The sequence below is a fragment of the Bactrocera tryoni genome, chromosome 4, assembly GCF_016617805.1.
Source record: "Bactrocera tryoni isolate S06 chromosome 4, CSIRO_BtryS06_freeze2, whole genome shotgun sequence".
In the NCBI taxonomy this organism is placed as follows: domain Eukaryota; kingdom Metazoa; phylum Arthropoda; class Insecta; order Diptera; family Tephritidae; genus Bactrocera; species Bactrocera tryoni.
In genome coordinates this window covers 79,284,169-79,300,155 of record NC_052502.1, presented here as the reverse complement: position 1 = coordinate 79,300,155, position 15,987 = coordinate 79,284,169, and the positions used below count along the sequence as shown (strand labels likewise).

General features: G+C 38.1%; 2 protein-coding genes across 7 annotated transcripts in view; both read right to left on the bottom strand.

The window, feature by feature from the left end:
* The window catches only part of LOC120774869 (serine-rich adhesin for platelets-like), a 37,075-nt gene extending 24,842 nt beyond the window's left edge, over positions 1-12,233 (bottom strand). For 3 of the 6 annotated variants that reach the window (XM_040104700.1, XM_040104701.1, XM_040104706.1), the window contains exon 1: positions 11,879-12,233. In XM_040104700.1, coding sequence (XP_039960634.1) covers positions 11,879-11,892 — 14 coding nt within the window. In that variant the 5' untranslated portion in view covers positions 11,893-12,233. Of the gene's footprint in view, positions 1-10,887; positions 11,791-11,878 lie in introns of those variants that run through there. The other 3 variants (XM_040104702.1, XM_040104705.1, XM_040104703.1) reach the window with 3 other exon arrangements.
* A 1,869-nt stretch (positions 12,234-14,102) lies between these two features.
* LOC120774705 lies at positions 14,103-15,682 on the bottom strand. The gene is made up of 2 exons (XM_040104435.1): positions 14,488-15,682; positions 14,103-14,377 (listed from the first exon to the last, which is right to left on the bottom strand). The coding sequence occupies exons 1-2, from the start codon at positions 15,680-15,682 to the stop codon at positions 14,103-14,105; spliced, it is 1,470 nt and encodes a 489-aa protein (XP_039960369.1).
* Positions 15,683-15,987: the final 305 nt, after the last annotated feature.

The window sequence follows — 15,987 nt, the reverse complement described above, 5'->3', positions numbered from 1 at the left end:
TATTACATGATTTGCGCTTTCGTTAGGCAAATTGTTAGTCATTCACTCGCTTGAGGAAGCAAGAAATAAACGCCTCGTAAAAGACCAGACCAGATAATCAACTAAGTGCATGCAAAAAGTTAGTAGTAATAGAAAGAGTGAGCTATAAAGGAAACTAATGGATCGTCGTTAAATTTGAAATTTGTGGTTGCCGCTTGGATTTGGCGGTTCGATCGATGGTTCAGCTGTAGATTTGACCTTGAAGTCACCAAACTCATTAGGTCGCATAACTAACGTTCGCTCTTAACGGTTTACAATACTCGTGCATAACTAAAACCATTTGTAAAGCGTACACCAATCATGTTGAATAAATTTTGGAAGAAAAATACTCAAGATTCCGCTTATTCGCTGCACGTTTGCGAGTTTACTGCATTAACTAGCGTTTATATTTGTGACTGAAAAAAACTGTATTGTTAACGAAGAAAATGCTGAAGACACATACTTTTGCAATGCTAAACGGTATATTTAAACGTGTGCGTCATATTATTTTAAAATTTTTTCTCTTTGCTCTCCGTAAATTGCGTGCGAGTGTGTATGAAACTATAAACTTTCACTTGTGGCAACTGGCAACGTTGTTGGAAAGTTTGCCAAATGACTTTTATCTACTGGAAGGTAACAGACAAATTGTGGCGAAAGAACAGCAACGGCATAGTTACCTCATCAAATACATCTGAGCTGTTGGAACCGAGTGTATGTTTGTAGATATTTCGCAAGGCAAACTTACTTGTTTGGAATTAAATTAAGTTTATTGTCATATAATTTTGACGCTCAGACATACTTGTAAACTTGGGATGTGTTCCGTAAAAAAATGTTATGACATCTTCGTTCTCGTAGTTACTTGTTAATGAAATAAATGTGCGCATAGATAAATACTACTTTGTAGAAAATAATTTGCTAGATCCACTTAAAACGTAAACTTCTCATTTATAAAACGAAAATTCGTAAATTGAGGGGGTATGCTGATCTCATAATAAAAAAAATATTTTTTTTTTATTTTCAAAATTGAACTTTTCAAAAATATGTCTACAAGCAGATTTTTTAAAATTCAAATTATTTTAGGAGATTTAGTATTTTGCTGAGCCGGCATCCAAATTAGTTGGACCATATAGCGAAAATTTAAACACGTTTTTCTCGAGAGTGACATTTTCAAAACGAAACCCACGATTTCTCAGGTTCTACCGCACCGATTTACCTGAAATTTTTACAGGGTCTTCCTTATAGACTTTTTTATGTCTAAAACTAGCCATGTCCTCATATTTAATTATTTTTGTAGGCAGCCACCATTTTGTGATTACTATTTTTTTTTCAACTTTTCCGTAATTCCTGACATTTTGACATTATTCTAGATTAATATTTTTTTGGGTATCAAATTGCTAGGAGACCTATTGCTAAGGAAATCCACACTTCATCAGCTGCTAATTTTTTATTTTTTTTATTTTTTGATTATTTTCTGTATTGTTCTCATATTAATAAATAACTAATAAAAATTGATACCAAAAATATTAATTGCCTATTTTACGACACATTAAAAATTACCTAAAATGCATACCTCTCGACTAGAATACCCACTTAATTCACATTATAATTCTCTCCCTGCAGACACACATATCCACCCATACTTTTCGTCTAATGCCGTGGATTTGTTGTTAGTCCTTCCGCCACACATTTCTTTTCAAATGTACTAATTTATAATAAATATGTATTTATGAACATATATAACCGGGGTGATGAACACTACCGGAAACTTTTCTACATTTCTCATTTCCTGCCCAGCGTAAAGGTTTAATTAATATAATCGTTCCTGTTGACGATTGTGAATAGTTCGAGTGACCCACGAGCGGTGGAATTGTGAAAATTACGGAAATATGTTATTTCAGCACAGTTCATGTGCTCAGTTATTTGTAGGTATAGCTAAAGTTATACCATAATTTGGTGCATTAGTCAGTTGAAGCGTTTCTTTGGCACAACGCCAGCTACTGTCGGTTCGCCATAGCACTCAGTGTTGCAACTGGCACTTCCGCAGCGCTGCGGGAAGTAAGTGAGCGCTGCCATACAATTACAAATAATAAATTATTTCTTCGTGCAAATTTGACAGCTTCACGTGAAAGTGTGGAAAGCATGTACACGCTTTGACACCTCTCCAATTAACCTTAAATTAGAAATAATTGTAGAACCTTGTATAAATTGTTACCAAATGGTAATTTATGCTTCTGGGCAGTGTAGTTTTCATTCCTTTTTAATTTTCGCTCTGAAATCCGAAAAATCGCTGCATTATTCTCTAAATTCCATTACAATTTGTTTTTAGAAACCCCACGTTGATCACAAAAAATCTCTGTCAACCCGTGCAGCAATGCCACAATGCAATTGCACTGCAGAACCAACGAGGGCGCGCAGTTTGGGTCCCATGGCGTATACGTGACATTCCCAAAGCATACAAAAACCCTTGGAAAACTGATTAAGGGCTTTGAGCAAATCCCACCAAGTGGCTGCAACTGCAACACAACACAACAACAAATACGAATCTACCACAAAGCCAGTGCTATTTCCCTCGGTAATACTCCCCGTTCCCCTTTTTCCCCATCTTCAATATGTGAAATGCGTTGTGCGAATAAACCCAGTTATGTGTAGCTGTGGCTCACTCTGACTGTTGTTATTGTATGCAGCACAAAACAACAGTACGCCGCATTAAGCTTAAATGGTTTGCTGCTTGTTCAGGAAAAAGCAGAGTAAATAGCTGGCGGCACAGATTTCTGGCACATTAAAAGCGCATGGAAGCGGCACTATCTGCGCGTTTACGGGGACGCAGGAGTCACGATACAGCTGCTCAAAGGTGCAGCATACGCTTTGGTGCTGTGTGTAGAACCGTTTGAGCGAAAATTGCGAAAAAAACACGATACCAAGAACAATGACTGGATGCACATGCCAAGGCTTAAATGTAAGCCAGTGACCCCATTTAAGCAGCTGTGTGCTTTCACCTGCACTGCACAGTGTTTTGCCGCCTGCAACGTGACACAATTAAAAAAATCCATTTCACTCTTTCTTTTTATGTATTTTTGTTTTTGTTTTTGTAATGTACTTACATTATAAATGTGGCATGCCACACATGAATGAAAAGTCATAACTCATCGGCAGTGCGACACAACTGACATAAATAGCTGGCTGGCCGTGCCGTTGCAGTTGCCGCGGTACGTCGGCAAGAGCTCTAAGCCTTTGAATGCATGCCTTTTGTAGGAGTTACAGCTAGATTACAGAAATTATTTGTGCTTGGATTTGTGTGGTGGCTCAGGTGTGACTGTAACAGCGGTGTGGTACGGATTGAAGTGTCATCGTAGGGCGTCGTAAATGGCATATGTGTTGAACATACACGTACTTCTGCTTCGCGCGCGTGGCTCTGTGCACAGCAATTACGATTGGCGTAGGTGTTGTAACTGGAAAAATAAATTTTTCGAATTAATAGACCTTTAGTTGGCCTATTTGAAGCAGCTGTTAGTAAGCGCCTTCGCATTAGCCATGCAGCCCTTTCAAATTAAATGTGCCTAGTAGCGGCGGCAAGTGTCAGTGCATCATGAATTCCGTGTAGGTGCTTTTGACAGAATAAAACACACACGCACACACTCGACACTTTAGCGCAGTCTATTTCCTTTTAACATTTCAGCGTTTTTCAAATAGCCTTTTTGCGGTTAGCTTTTGGATCCGATTTTATTGAAATGCTCACGGAAATGAAATGAAAATATTTATTTATTTATGCGCACATACGTATGTACATAAATTCATAAATAAGTCGATGGTTCTTGACGTATTCACGTCCTTCACGCTTGTTGCACGCTCACTTCAAACCACCTATTCTGAATAGGTGTGTGTGTGTGTTTGCGTGGCAAGGTGGAGTTGGCTGGTTATAGTAATTTCCGCACGAATAAAAGTTTGCTATGCACTCAATACGTTCAATATTAATACAAATATGTATATTTGAACGAGTGGATTTTTTTATCGTCTGTTCTCTGCGGTTCACTCCATACAACTTTGCTTAAGAGACATTGGGTCTAAAAGCGATTTAAAGCCAGCGATTTTTAAGTTGAAATTTAAAAATTTGAAAAATCGGTTATATGGGAGATATGTCATTCGGATATATTGGGTAGTCGAAAAAGCCTTTTTGCATTTCTAATCAATCTTCAACTTATTATTTTTTATTTATACTAATAAATAAATAAAGAAATGTACACCAATTTGCCGACCAGATTTTGCCATTTTTCCGCTAGAACCATTATTCCATCAGTGTAAATCAAAATTTCGAAATTTCCAGAACGGAAGCGAGCGAAACATTGTTGTGCTACATTTTTTCATACTGATTTTTGAACAACTGTAACTTTTTTCAACTTCTCCGAATATAATTTTTTTAATGAAGTCTAAAATCTCACCTTTACTATACTATATGGTATGACACATTGTGATTGGTAGTACTGGAGATATGTAACTGCAACGATATCTATGGACAAAATACGAAAAGACTTTTTCGACTACAATATAAGCACATCTCGGTAAGAACAAGATCTGAATTGAGCTGTCAGATTCTGTTAAATTGTTTTTTACTGTTAGAAATTTAAGAATTCTTACAAAGAAAGCAACAAAATACGTATCTTTTGCCGCAACAGTTTAATTTTCGCATTAGCAATTCCGCCTTTTAATATTTTAATGGGAATCGCATGTACACGCTTTACGACTCGCTAACATTGTGCTTTATTTAATGCAACAAAAGGAATGGGAAAACTAAAAAGCGAAATACGAATAGCGGTTGCTTCCTATAACCGTCATTCAAAGCAACAATAACCACCAAGGTTTTAGTTTTTATACTAATTTTACTTAACAACAAGATGTGAAAAAATTTCGCGAAAGAAAACGCATATTTCAAGGCACTTACGCTGTCACTATTTTTCCTGCAACAATGAATGCGCACGTCTTTAAATTTCCGAATGTTATTTTTACTTTCTTTTGCGTAAATACTCGTAATATTCAAGAGCATATGTTCTGTATTTGTATAGTTTTGGACTTGTATATTTGTAAGCTAGAACATAGTTGGTTTCGCTGTGTTCACTACCCGACTTTCCACTTTGCGCAATATGCATTTTTAATGCGATTTCGCTGCGGACAGCGCTACACAGAGGCGAGAAAAGCGAGCAGATCATACTAGACAAATATGTACTACATACATGCAAACGCATGTAGGTATGTGTGTTTGAGTGATTATATCAGAAAATAGAGCTTAGTGTACGAAGACCTGCAACTAAGTCTTACGTGATACATAGCAGCAAATTTGTGGGATCAAAAGTGTAGCAATTTTAGTGAAAATTTATTTTGAAAAGAGCTTATACATTCATATACAAATTCAGAAAAAAAATTTTGATTTGGACTCTGTGTTTAAGTACGGAAAATTCATTTTTATTATCTTCATCTTTATTCATACGCGAGGCAATATTTGAAGATTCCATTGTGGTAAGATCTTACGACGGTCGTGCGTCGTTGTGATTTGATTTAAATTTGAATTTCATCGCGGGACAGAGTGAAAAAGAGCACTAACAAAAGGCACACATACATTCATAGAATGGTTTCGCATGCTGCTGCTCTCCGCTGAAAGCAAATTCAATACTTAGTATTCAAGCCGCGGCACATAAAATGCACTCGCACAATAAAGAAGTCAATACTTGAGGGGATACATTCACTCTAATGCAATGTACTAGGTCCCGCATTCAATTTTTCTGCAATAAATATCAAAATCAGCTCTGGTACATGTCTCCATGGCGTATGAGTAACAAGCAGATCACGAAAATCATATAAAATTGGTTTTATTTCTTTTTTTATTCACTGTAAGGCATACTATTTTCAGCTGAAAACTCAATTTAAATAAAATGTATTATTAAAGGGTTCTATAAAATTAGGTCAGACTGCAATCGCGTATTTAAACAGCAACGTTTACACATTTTTATCATATTAACCTAAGCCTGGCGTGGCTGCTAATTATCCACTGATTTATGATTTATTAAAAGCTTCTGCAAATAACTTTGGCAGCCAAGTATGTTCATATTATGCCTGAACATAGTGTGTTTTTTGTCTTATACCAGAGTTTTATTAAACAGAGTTTTGAATGTCATTTCCTAGTTGAGTAAATAGGAGTACGACCTAAACAGGCTACAAATTGGCAACAGAATATGTAAAAATAGCACAAAAATCAGTTTAGTTGAGAGTTGAAGGTAAACGCTGTTCAATTATTAATGCAATCAACTGAAAAACTGTGCCACTTTGCAAAGCCAAGTAGGGGGGGCATTCGCAAATAAATTTGACTGAGCATAAAACATTATACATATATAGTATGTAAAATGACGTGAAAAAGCATAAAGTTAAAAGTAACTCTTGGTGCATATTCTCGAAATGTCATAAAATTCAGATCTTAAAATCCTAAGGTATATAATTCACTAAAACGAAGCTTTTATTCTCTCGTCAAACATTTTTTTGTTAACACTAGATTGCCTAAGCAAGTCATTTTGACTTTTTCTACAATATATAAATCGATTAATTAATCATTGTTGTTGTCCCCTTCCTTCACTTCCAATATAGTATATATACTACTGTACCCAAAAAATAATACTTGTATTTATTTTGAAAATTCTTTATTTATTCTTCCGAATCAATTTCATCCCCTTCAAAGTAATCCCCTCCCGATGCAATGCACTTATGCCAACGGATTTTCCAATCTTCGAAACACTGGTTGTAGTCACTTTCCGGGATCTGAAGGCCGACTTCGCTACGGCTTGAATCTCCTATAAAAACGGTGTCCCCGGAGCGGTCTTTTGAGCTTTTTGAACAATCAGAAGTCGCAGGGCGCCAGATCAGGTGAATACGGTGTTTGCGGAACGATATGGATTGAGTTTTTGGCGAAATGATCACGAATTATGAGGGCAGTATGGGATGGTGCATTATCGTGGTGTAAAAACCAAGAATTGTCTTTCCACAATTCCGGCCTTTTTAGGCGGATAGCGTTACGCAAATGACGCATATTCATAATGCACAACACAACACAACACCACGATAATCGAAGAAAACAGTCAACTTGACCTTGATTTTTGAGCGACTTTGGCGCGATTTTTTTGGTCTCGGCTCTTTTTTGGCACGATATTCGGGGTCGTAAGCATAGATCCAAGTCTCATCGCCAGTTATAATGCGTTTCATGACACCCTGGTAGTCGGAAAGCATCGTTTCACACACTTCAACGCGACGCCTTTTTCCAAAAAATTCAATGTTTTCGGTACCAGTCGAGATTTGACGCGCTTGAGGCCCAAAACATCCTTCAAAATGGTATTGGCTGAGCCTTTCGATATGCCAACTTCATCAGCAAGGTCTCTAATTGTTAATCGACGGTTTTTCAACACCAAATCTTTGATTTGTTGAACGTGAGCTTCGTCGGTTGAGGTTGATGGTCGCCCTGGACGCTCTTCGTCTTCGACACGTTCACGGCCGGCTTGGAACTCACTATACCACTTGTAAACATTTTTTTAGACATAGCCTCATCACCAAAGGCTTTCTGCACCATCCTCAACGTATCTGCAGCAGAAAATTGATTCCGTAAACAAAATTTAATGCAAATTCTTTGCTCAACAAATTTCGACAGCGCAAAAAACGAAAAACTCACTTTTAGCAGCTCACAAAACGACACGTATCTCAAACACTAATGAATATTTTGACATGAAATTTGACATAAATGTGACTGACAGTACTACCAACCTAAAAAAAAATAATTCTCCAAATCCTTCGACGCGCGCAGTTTAAATTCAAATGTCACCTTATTTTTTGGGCACAGTAGTATATACTTATATTATACCTATATTGTCGACAAGCTATATATAATATACCTATACTAAGCTCCCGTCTTTCTAGTGTTAATATATTTTTTTGTCTTACCTTTTTTCATATTTTCGAAATGTGCTGTTTGAATTTATTGTGGTTGTAATTTTATGTTTCCAGTAATAGACACAATTATAACGATTATAGTAATAACTGTCTTCTCTCTATAAAATTACCATGAACAGGTGTTGCACCAAATCTTAATTTACGGGTTTCCATGCGTGGCTTTAATTTATATTATTGACGCATTATTAAGTGCTGTCCATCAACATCCGCACTCAATGTGCCACTAATAAAACTTTCAGAAAATATTCAACGCACACAAGCGGCTGTTGCCTACAGGTATATGTATACGTAGAAGCAAATAAGTGTGCACTTACTATAAATTAAATAAAACAATGAGGCTTGACACAGCGCTAATTCATATATAAGAGAATGTACAGTGCCCCATTAAAGCTGAAAGTGCCCATTGCGCCTAAAACTGCGCTTTTCCTCACATAATCGCTTACACTCATGTATAATGAATGTTTGCGGAGGCCACCGCTTTGGTGGCATAATGTTTCAATGAAGCGTTCACCATGTTACCACCCAAATTTGTTGAATAAATGCTCGAAACGAACGAAATTGTAGCGCTTATATGAATTTGTATATGCGTGTCACCCGCAACGTAACTGACGTTTAACGCATTATCATACAAAATTCATGTTTAATTGCGGTTCGCATAATTAAAAATGGCACAGGACCTTTTTAGTGCCCTTTACGCCCAATCCCGACACAAGTTTAGGCTGCTTTCATTGTGCAACATTAGAAAGTAGTTATAGACTGTGGGTGCAGTAACGGCATTCGAACAATAAGCAAACGCATTGGTAACAACAACAGCAGCAAACACAATAACCCAAATTGAATACAGTTTAGTGTTGCCATTGATTGGTTTTAATATCCCCAAACTGCGGAACAAAGCAAGCAAGCAAAGTAGGCGTAAACTCGATTTTATGAAATCTTTACTATATATGTATATGACTACATAGTAGCGCTAAGCACGGCGATATTAGCCCGAACATGTGGAAGTGTTGGTTCGCTACATTTAACAGTGTCTTTTCACATCAAAACACGTAGATTTTTCAGTAAATTTTGAAACTTTTGCCGCAACACAATTTATATTCCTTGTTTTTTATAAATTACTGAAATTTCTGCACGCAACAGCTTTCAAAAAATAAACAATTCGAATTTTGCTATTGGCAAATAATAGTAAAGAAGACTGGGTAATCAAATGTTCCAAAATACGAAGAAATATGTGTAATGACTGGCAGTGGCCACAACGACTAGCGCCACAGCGGCGACAGTCCAATGAGTTAATGAATAAATGGAAACTGGCCATGTGGCAAGGCCGCCACATATCCTCGTTTGTCGCTAAAGTCTTGCTTTTAGCGCTGCTGTTGCTGGTGTTTCAATCGCTCATCAATAACCGAAAATAAGCGAAAGTGGAGCATGAAAAAACCAAATGGACGCAACGAGCGCAGGGGTAGAAAGCGGTTGAAAATGTGCAATACAAACGTCGCTTATAATATACACTTATGTGCATGTGTATGTTTGTCTTTTAGCCAATATTTATTTTGGTCTTCAAAAGCTAGGTATAAAACAAAATCACAGCGCGCTTTCAATTTTGCATCTGGCGAAATTATTTCTGCCCACTTCACCTTCTCCACCAACTTAACCCTCCTCATTTCACTTGCCGTGACCTGCGAGTATCGTGCTCGTGTACGCTGCTGGTTTATATTCATACGTAAGGATGTGTGAATGTGAGATACGAGCACTGGTGAAAAGTGAGAATTTGCCAATGACGATGCAACAGTGAATTGAGTATATTAGTAGTATATAGCAAGGTGTACCTCGTCGTCTGTGGCATATGCGGCAGCGTGCCAACACGTCTTCGTGCACCTTGGGACCGCCACAAGCAAAGAGGGGAAAGGCGAAATACAAAAGCAGTTGAAAATTATGGTTCACGAGCAGCACGGTTGGTGTCTGCTTGAATTTATTGGTATTAACGCGCTGGGAATTTTGAGGCAGTCGAACACACACATTTGCAAAGAGTTGTTGGTAACTGACTGCCAGGTGTGGCACGTGCCGCAACGTCAGCGTATGTGTGCTGATGATTGCAGCTTAGTGGCGAATAACTAATAAAATTCATTTTGTGGTCACAGAACAAATTGAATGATAACAAACACGTACATGGAACTCAAAATAATAAATTCTGATTTCTTGGCGAGAAAGTAAACCGAAAATGTTTAAGGGCGAAAAATGGGATTTTAAGTTGGCAGTTCAATAAAGATTAATATAGCTACCTAAATTAGATGCGTGACGCATTCATATAAATTTTTTCGTTTTATTTTTTTTTTACTTTTTTACAAAGAGTTTTGTATTTTTATATGTATATAAGCTGACCAGGTGAATATATTCATGATAATTTCAATAGTGAATTCCGCCATGTCAATTACTTAACGGAAAATGAGAGAGTTAATCTTGACATTCGAAATTTAACTTCAATATTTCTATTTTTTCGTAATTTTTTAATAAATCTTAAATTTAATAAACATTTATATAGTTCCTATATTATAGTGCAATCTCCGAAGAAATTGTTTAGATCAGACCGCTGTTGCATATAGCTGTCATACGAACTGAATGATCGGAATCAAGCATTTGTATAGAAATGTTTCTCATTTGACAAAGTAGCACGACGAAATTTAGATAATATGTAGATAAATTTGAGCGAAAACTTGGCCGAGTCCCCATATATGTAACTAATATCAGGACTTTCGAACATTCGGCTGACTTTACGCTATATTATTAGTTTTACACCTTAAAGTAAAGGCTTTGATTCTTGAAAGTTGCAATGTTTGGTTGCACCCGAACTTAGCTCTTCCTTACTTGTTCTTGTTAAATTTATTAATATTCGCTTACATGCCCTGCTGTCCTCTTGGTGTATTCAAATTTATCCCTGTTTCTGTAAGGTAGCCCTGGTTCTTGATTATAAATTTCTTCGCATTTACAAATCACGAATTTTGTTTTTACTCCATAGATTTTGTGCCACGGCGTATACGCGAACTTGCTTTGGTCTTACTTATATATGAGTTGTTACAGACTCTTATTTATCTACTGAAACAAGCTTTGGTTTACTTTTGTGGCACCACATACTTTGGTTTCGCGGGCACGTACTGATTCACACTACAAACAAACAAACGCACTGACTGATAACGAATTAGTCTAAAAAAAGTAAATTCATAGAGAGTAGTAAATATCAAAGCGGATGCGGACGGCTACCCGACATTCTACAGCCGTATATGAATATTTATGTCCATAACCAATAGCATCCAGCGCGTGAGAGCACGCTTACTACACGAACGCTTATTCTTTCAATCGTTGCTTTTTTATTTCGTTTCTCATAGCGTGGTTTGTCTAACTCCTTTCGTAGGGAAGTACTTTTGCTGTTTCCTACTTCGTACTCCCTTCGGTCGGTTGGACAGTTAGTTGTGCGCTCGGTCAGCTGGCGTCGTTGTTGAAGTTCGCCCTCTTCGTTTCTCAGTGTAGATGGCTTGCTGGTTCATTCGTTCGGCAACTTCACTCTGTGCTTGCTTCCTGTTATCCCAATATGCGAGAACGTCAGCGGGAATATTTCTATAAGCGTAAACTCACCCGCAAACGAACATATACAAACGCATTCACATAATCCACGCATACATACACAGGCAATACCATAGACGTTAAGTCTCGAAAACTAGGATACGCAATACGATATTTGAATATATTTTTAAGCACGTTATTTGAGAGTTTATTGATTTTTCATTTCCATATTCTTCCGCACATTTCTGTTGTGCATGTGTCTGTGCAGAAAATATTGCTGATTTAGTACATCACTTTTTTGTTATAAATTAATGATTGTCCCTACACACACCCACAAACTACCATACCACATTCACTTATCCACTTTGGGGCTCCATTCTGCTCGGCTCGCGTTCGTTTTGATCGTTGCACGTTAATGAATTATATAATTTAGTAACATACTTTCACTTGACTTCACTTTTTTCTCTACTCTATACTTTGTAATCGAACACTGATTTGCGAATAAATAACTTCTTTAGCATTTGAATAGCGAAAATTTTCTTAAAACACATAATTAGCTGCTTTTTCGTTTTTTCTTCAATTCTTCCAATGTACTGTTTGCAATAGGTGCTTCAATGAACTGAGTCTAGGTTATTAAGAGCACCTTGTGGAGCGGTTGGTTAACGTTAAGATTTCCGAGTTTTCGTTTAAACGCCACCAGTAGAAAAGACAAACTGAGCTCAGTCGAGATTCTGCTTGGAAAATTTCGCCCAGAAATTTTTTGAGGGCATGAAAATGAAACTAGGCGCGCGTGAGCACACAACGAGCGCATAGAGCGTTTGGGAGAGCGCACGCGAAAGCTTAAGTAATCGGCTGATTTGTGGCTTTTAGCTCACATGCCGTTACATTCACGCTGACAAGTGGTGGGTGCACGTGAAATCGCGTCATTTTGCCGGCAGCCGATGATTTGTTTACATGCCTGAAAGCTTAAGACGAAGTATTTGCGAACATAGATGGGTTGTAAGATTTGAGTGGTTTGACATTTAGTATGTAGAAAGTCGGAACAAAAACATTTCATTTGAATAATAATAAAAAAATAAAATAATTTTTGAAATTTAATTGAAATTGAAATTAATTTTTCTCATTTTCGATTTAAGTTTTTATGAAAATTTCATGATTACAAATTTACCAAGCAAACGGTTACCTATACATTGCTGAAGTGAAGCCACATTGCTTGACAAACTTCTCTGGGAACAGCTGTTATTTTAACTTTGCGTCACATGCCAAAAGATAAACTGACTTTACGTTATTTTTCTTACTTTTCTTCACTTCTCTCAAAAGTTTGCGTGCTCATTCTCAATCGCTTGCAACGTTTGACGCATGCGTATAACTGCTTAATATTCCCAATCTATATTCTCACAGATGAGCAGGCAAGAGTTCAAGCACATAAATGAGATGCTCAACAAGGACTTGCTACTTTGTTTACCCCGAATTTTGTTGGAAATATACAAATCTCGTGCAGTATTGCACTGACCGTCCCATCCACTCATGCATCCACTAAGCATTTCCTTTTTAAAGCTGCCTGCCGTTGTTAATATTGCGCTCAACTGAGAAGGAGAAAGGTGTGAAATACGAAAAGAGCCAAAACAAGATTAGCTGTTTAAATAAAACAGGAAATAAGAAAGTATGTGGCGCGAAGAGTTAATAAATTCACAAGAATCAAATTTTTAAAAGCATGCCACAACATCTAAAAAGAATTAATAATTTGGGGGCGGATTGTGGTGCTGCTAATGTATTTCGGCAATTTTAACATCACCGAATGGTGAAAATTTAATAAGCTCAATTAGTTCAAACAATTTTCGTGCGTCTGCCGAACCCAAACAAAAGTCTTAACTGAAAGTGATTTACATGTAATGAGCTTTGTTGTTGTGCTTTTCGTCCAACCTGTGCATAAATTTCGTCACACATTACAGACATATATTGTGTATGTGTATCTTTCTGTACATGAATGGTTCCTGTATGACTCGTACTGTCGTTGACACTCATTTTTGGCTCTTTCATTCTATCTTTGTAGCGCGTAACGCATGTCATATTTTTAATTAGTTTCAGAGTTTAGTGACGACGCAGTCTCAAAGGCTAATCATTCGGGCGGCAACCTCTTTAAATTATTGATAAGTCGCTCGTAAATGATTTAGCCAGAACAATTACTACTAAAGATCCGCACGGGTGCAATCAAAGATATACTTCTACATGTGGTAGATTCAGTTCTACCGGTACACGGTAGTTATCTAGCGACAATGAGAGTGTGTGGTCGCTTAATAAGTGGTTAAATTGAAAAAGCACAAGACAAGTCTGTTATAAGCTCCGAATATTCAAATGCATTGTTTGAAAAAGATTTTTAGTTGCCGAGTTGTGGAAAAATAGTTCCAATGCGGTTTTCAAATTCAGAGCTCGCGTACTTTGGTCACCATTTGAGTGTATATTTAACCAGCGATTAAGCAAAGTTCAAGAGAAAGCAAAAATAATGAATTTTTATACCAGTGAGTTATACGAAAATCGTTATTTTGCGATCGTACTCACTTTAGTTGACGGTCTCGGTGCCACACGGCCAGCTGTAGACGTTCGTTAGTGCCATCATTTTTAGGTTGCTGTTGTGCTTGTGGTTTCGCGCCCAAATCGAACTTGAAGCGATGATCAAAGTACGGACGACTCGAATGTCTGTGTACAGCGGTGCGTTGGAAGTGATTGTCCATTTTTTTAGAAGCCGGTTTGTTGCGTATCAATGCAACCTTTACGTAGGCATTCAGCGCAGTTGAACCATTGGGTCGCTGTAGATCGCGACAACGTATTACTGCAATTGAAAAATTAATTGAATATTATATTTGTAAACTGCAAATTGCATAGAATTTTTGTTGATTTTTGTTGACACTTTCGCCAAAGCCCAAAAAATTTGGAACTCACCATGTACATTTAATTGTTGCTGCTCCACTTGTATAGATAGTTCCACGTGGCCACGCACTGCAGCACTGTTGGGAGCTTTCCAAGAACCCTGAGAATGTCGTGAAGTTTGTCCCAAACCGAAGTGATCGCCCATTGTAGAGCTCGTATTGGATGATGCGACAGAACTGCGTTTCGCAGCGTTGCTAAAATCCACATCGTATTCATCATCACTAGTCGAGGAAAAGCTCAGGCAACGCTTAATCGAATGTGTCTCCTCTAACGTCGGTGTTGAGCAGCACTGCTGCGATTGAGTTTCTGCTGTCGTTGCGCCGGCCGTTGCTGCGGTCGTGAAAGTATCGATTTCTGTTGAATTTGGTGGCGTTTGCATCGCCAATAGCTCTGCGTTAGTCACGGCACTTGGCTTAAAAAGTGGTGTGTCCGGACTATGCACACCGTCGGCTAGTGGAACACCGATCATTGATTGCTGGAGCGGTGGTGGCGGTGTTACATTTCCAAAAATTTTCGTTTCTTTTGAATCTATTTTGCGTCGGGACTCCGTGGTTTTGGTATTCTTACGCCGTACAACACGTTGGCGCTTGAGATGTGTCGGGGTTCGCACTTCCATTTCATGCACGCTGATTTCGCTGTCGCTAACAACAGCAGGCGAAGAGCTTCTTAATGCGGTTTTTACTTCATGCTGCTGATCGCTATCTCTGGGACGAACCACATTCACACGCTTTACATCCTTACGTGCACTCTCAATAATCGCGTCTAACATACGGTCAAGTGTTACGTCGCCCATACGCGAAGAAGAAAGTGAATCGTCTCGGGAAGCGCTGCGGAAACGCAAATGACTTAGTGGTGTATCCTGCGTCTCCGGATTGACAAAATCGTCCGAAAAACGATTGCGCGACGTTGGGGTACCGCTGCGACGTTTAACGTTTAAATTCATATTGCCTTGAGTTTGGCAACGCAAAGGTGGACGAGTTGGTGTGTAATCGACTCGCAGGGGGCTCTTTCCATTGCTGAGGTCCTGAAATGCGGTGAGCGAGGTATTGCCGAAAGAGCTTCGTGTAAAATGAACGCCAAAGTTTTCTTTATTAGCGGCGCTGGTAAGAGAGTGTCGGACGCGACGTGGTGAATGCGCTTCAAGTTGGTTATCAAGGGAATAGCGTTGCAAGCGTCGACGTTCGAGAACGTGCGTCATAGTAGGCATTTCCTTTTGTTGTATTATTTACTTCAATGATTGATCTGGGTGTGGAGTGATTAAAAAACGTTTTGTGGTTGAGAGATTTTGTTGTTGGTTTCACAGCTAGTGAGGTGTAAAAATATGGCCTTGTTATGATAGTGCATGTGTATTTGAATGGAGTTTAGATGACAGGAATAAGCTTCTGGTTTTGATGTTTTCCCCACTTAAGCATTGCGAACAAACAGAAAGGTAATTAAGCCTAGAACGAACAGATACACTTTCTGAAATATTATTTCCTACAAATGCAACTATATTCTAACAAAGTTTGTTAT

Bases quoted from the DNA above. Each gene is read 5' to 3' on its own strand.
- LOC120774705 (XM_040104435.1), bottom strand. From the start codon at position 15,682: ATGCCTACTATGACGCACGTTCTCGAACGTCGACGCTTGCAACGCTAT. The intron at 14,378-14,487 runs GTGAGTTCCAAA...TTTCAATTGCAG, and splicing joins GCAACAATTAAATGTACATG to TAATACGTTGTCGCGATCTA.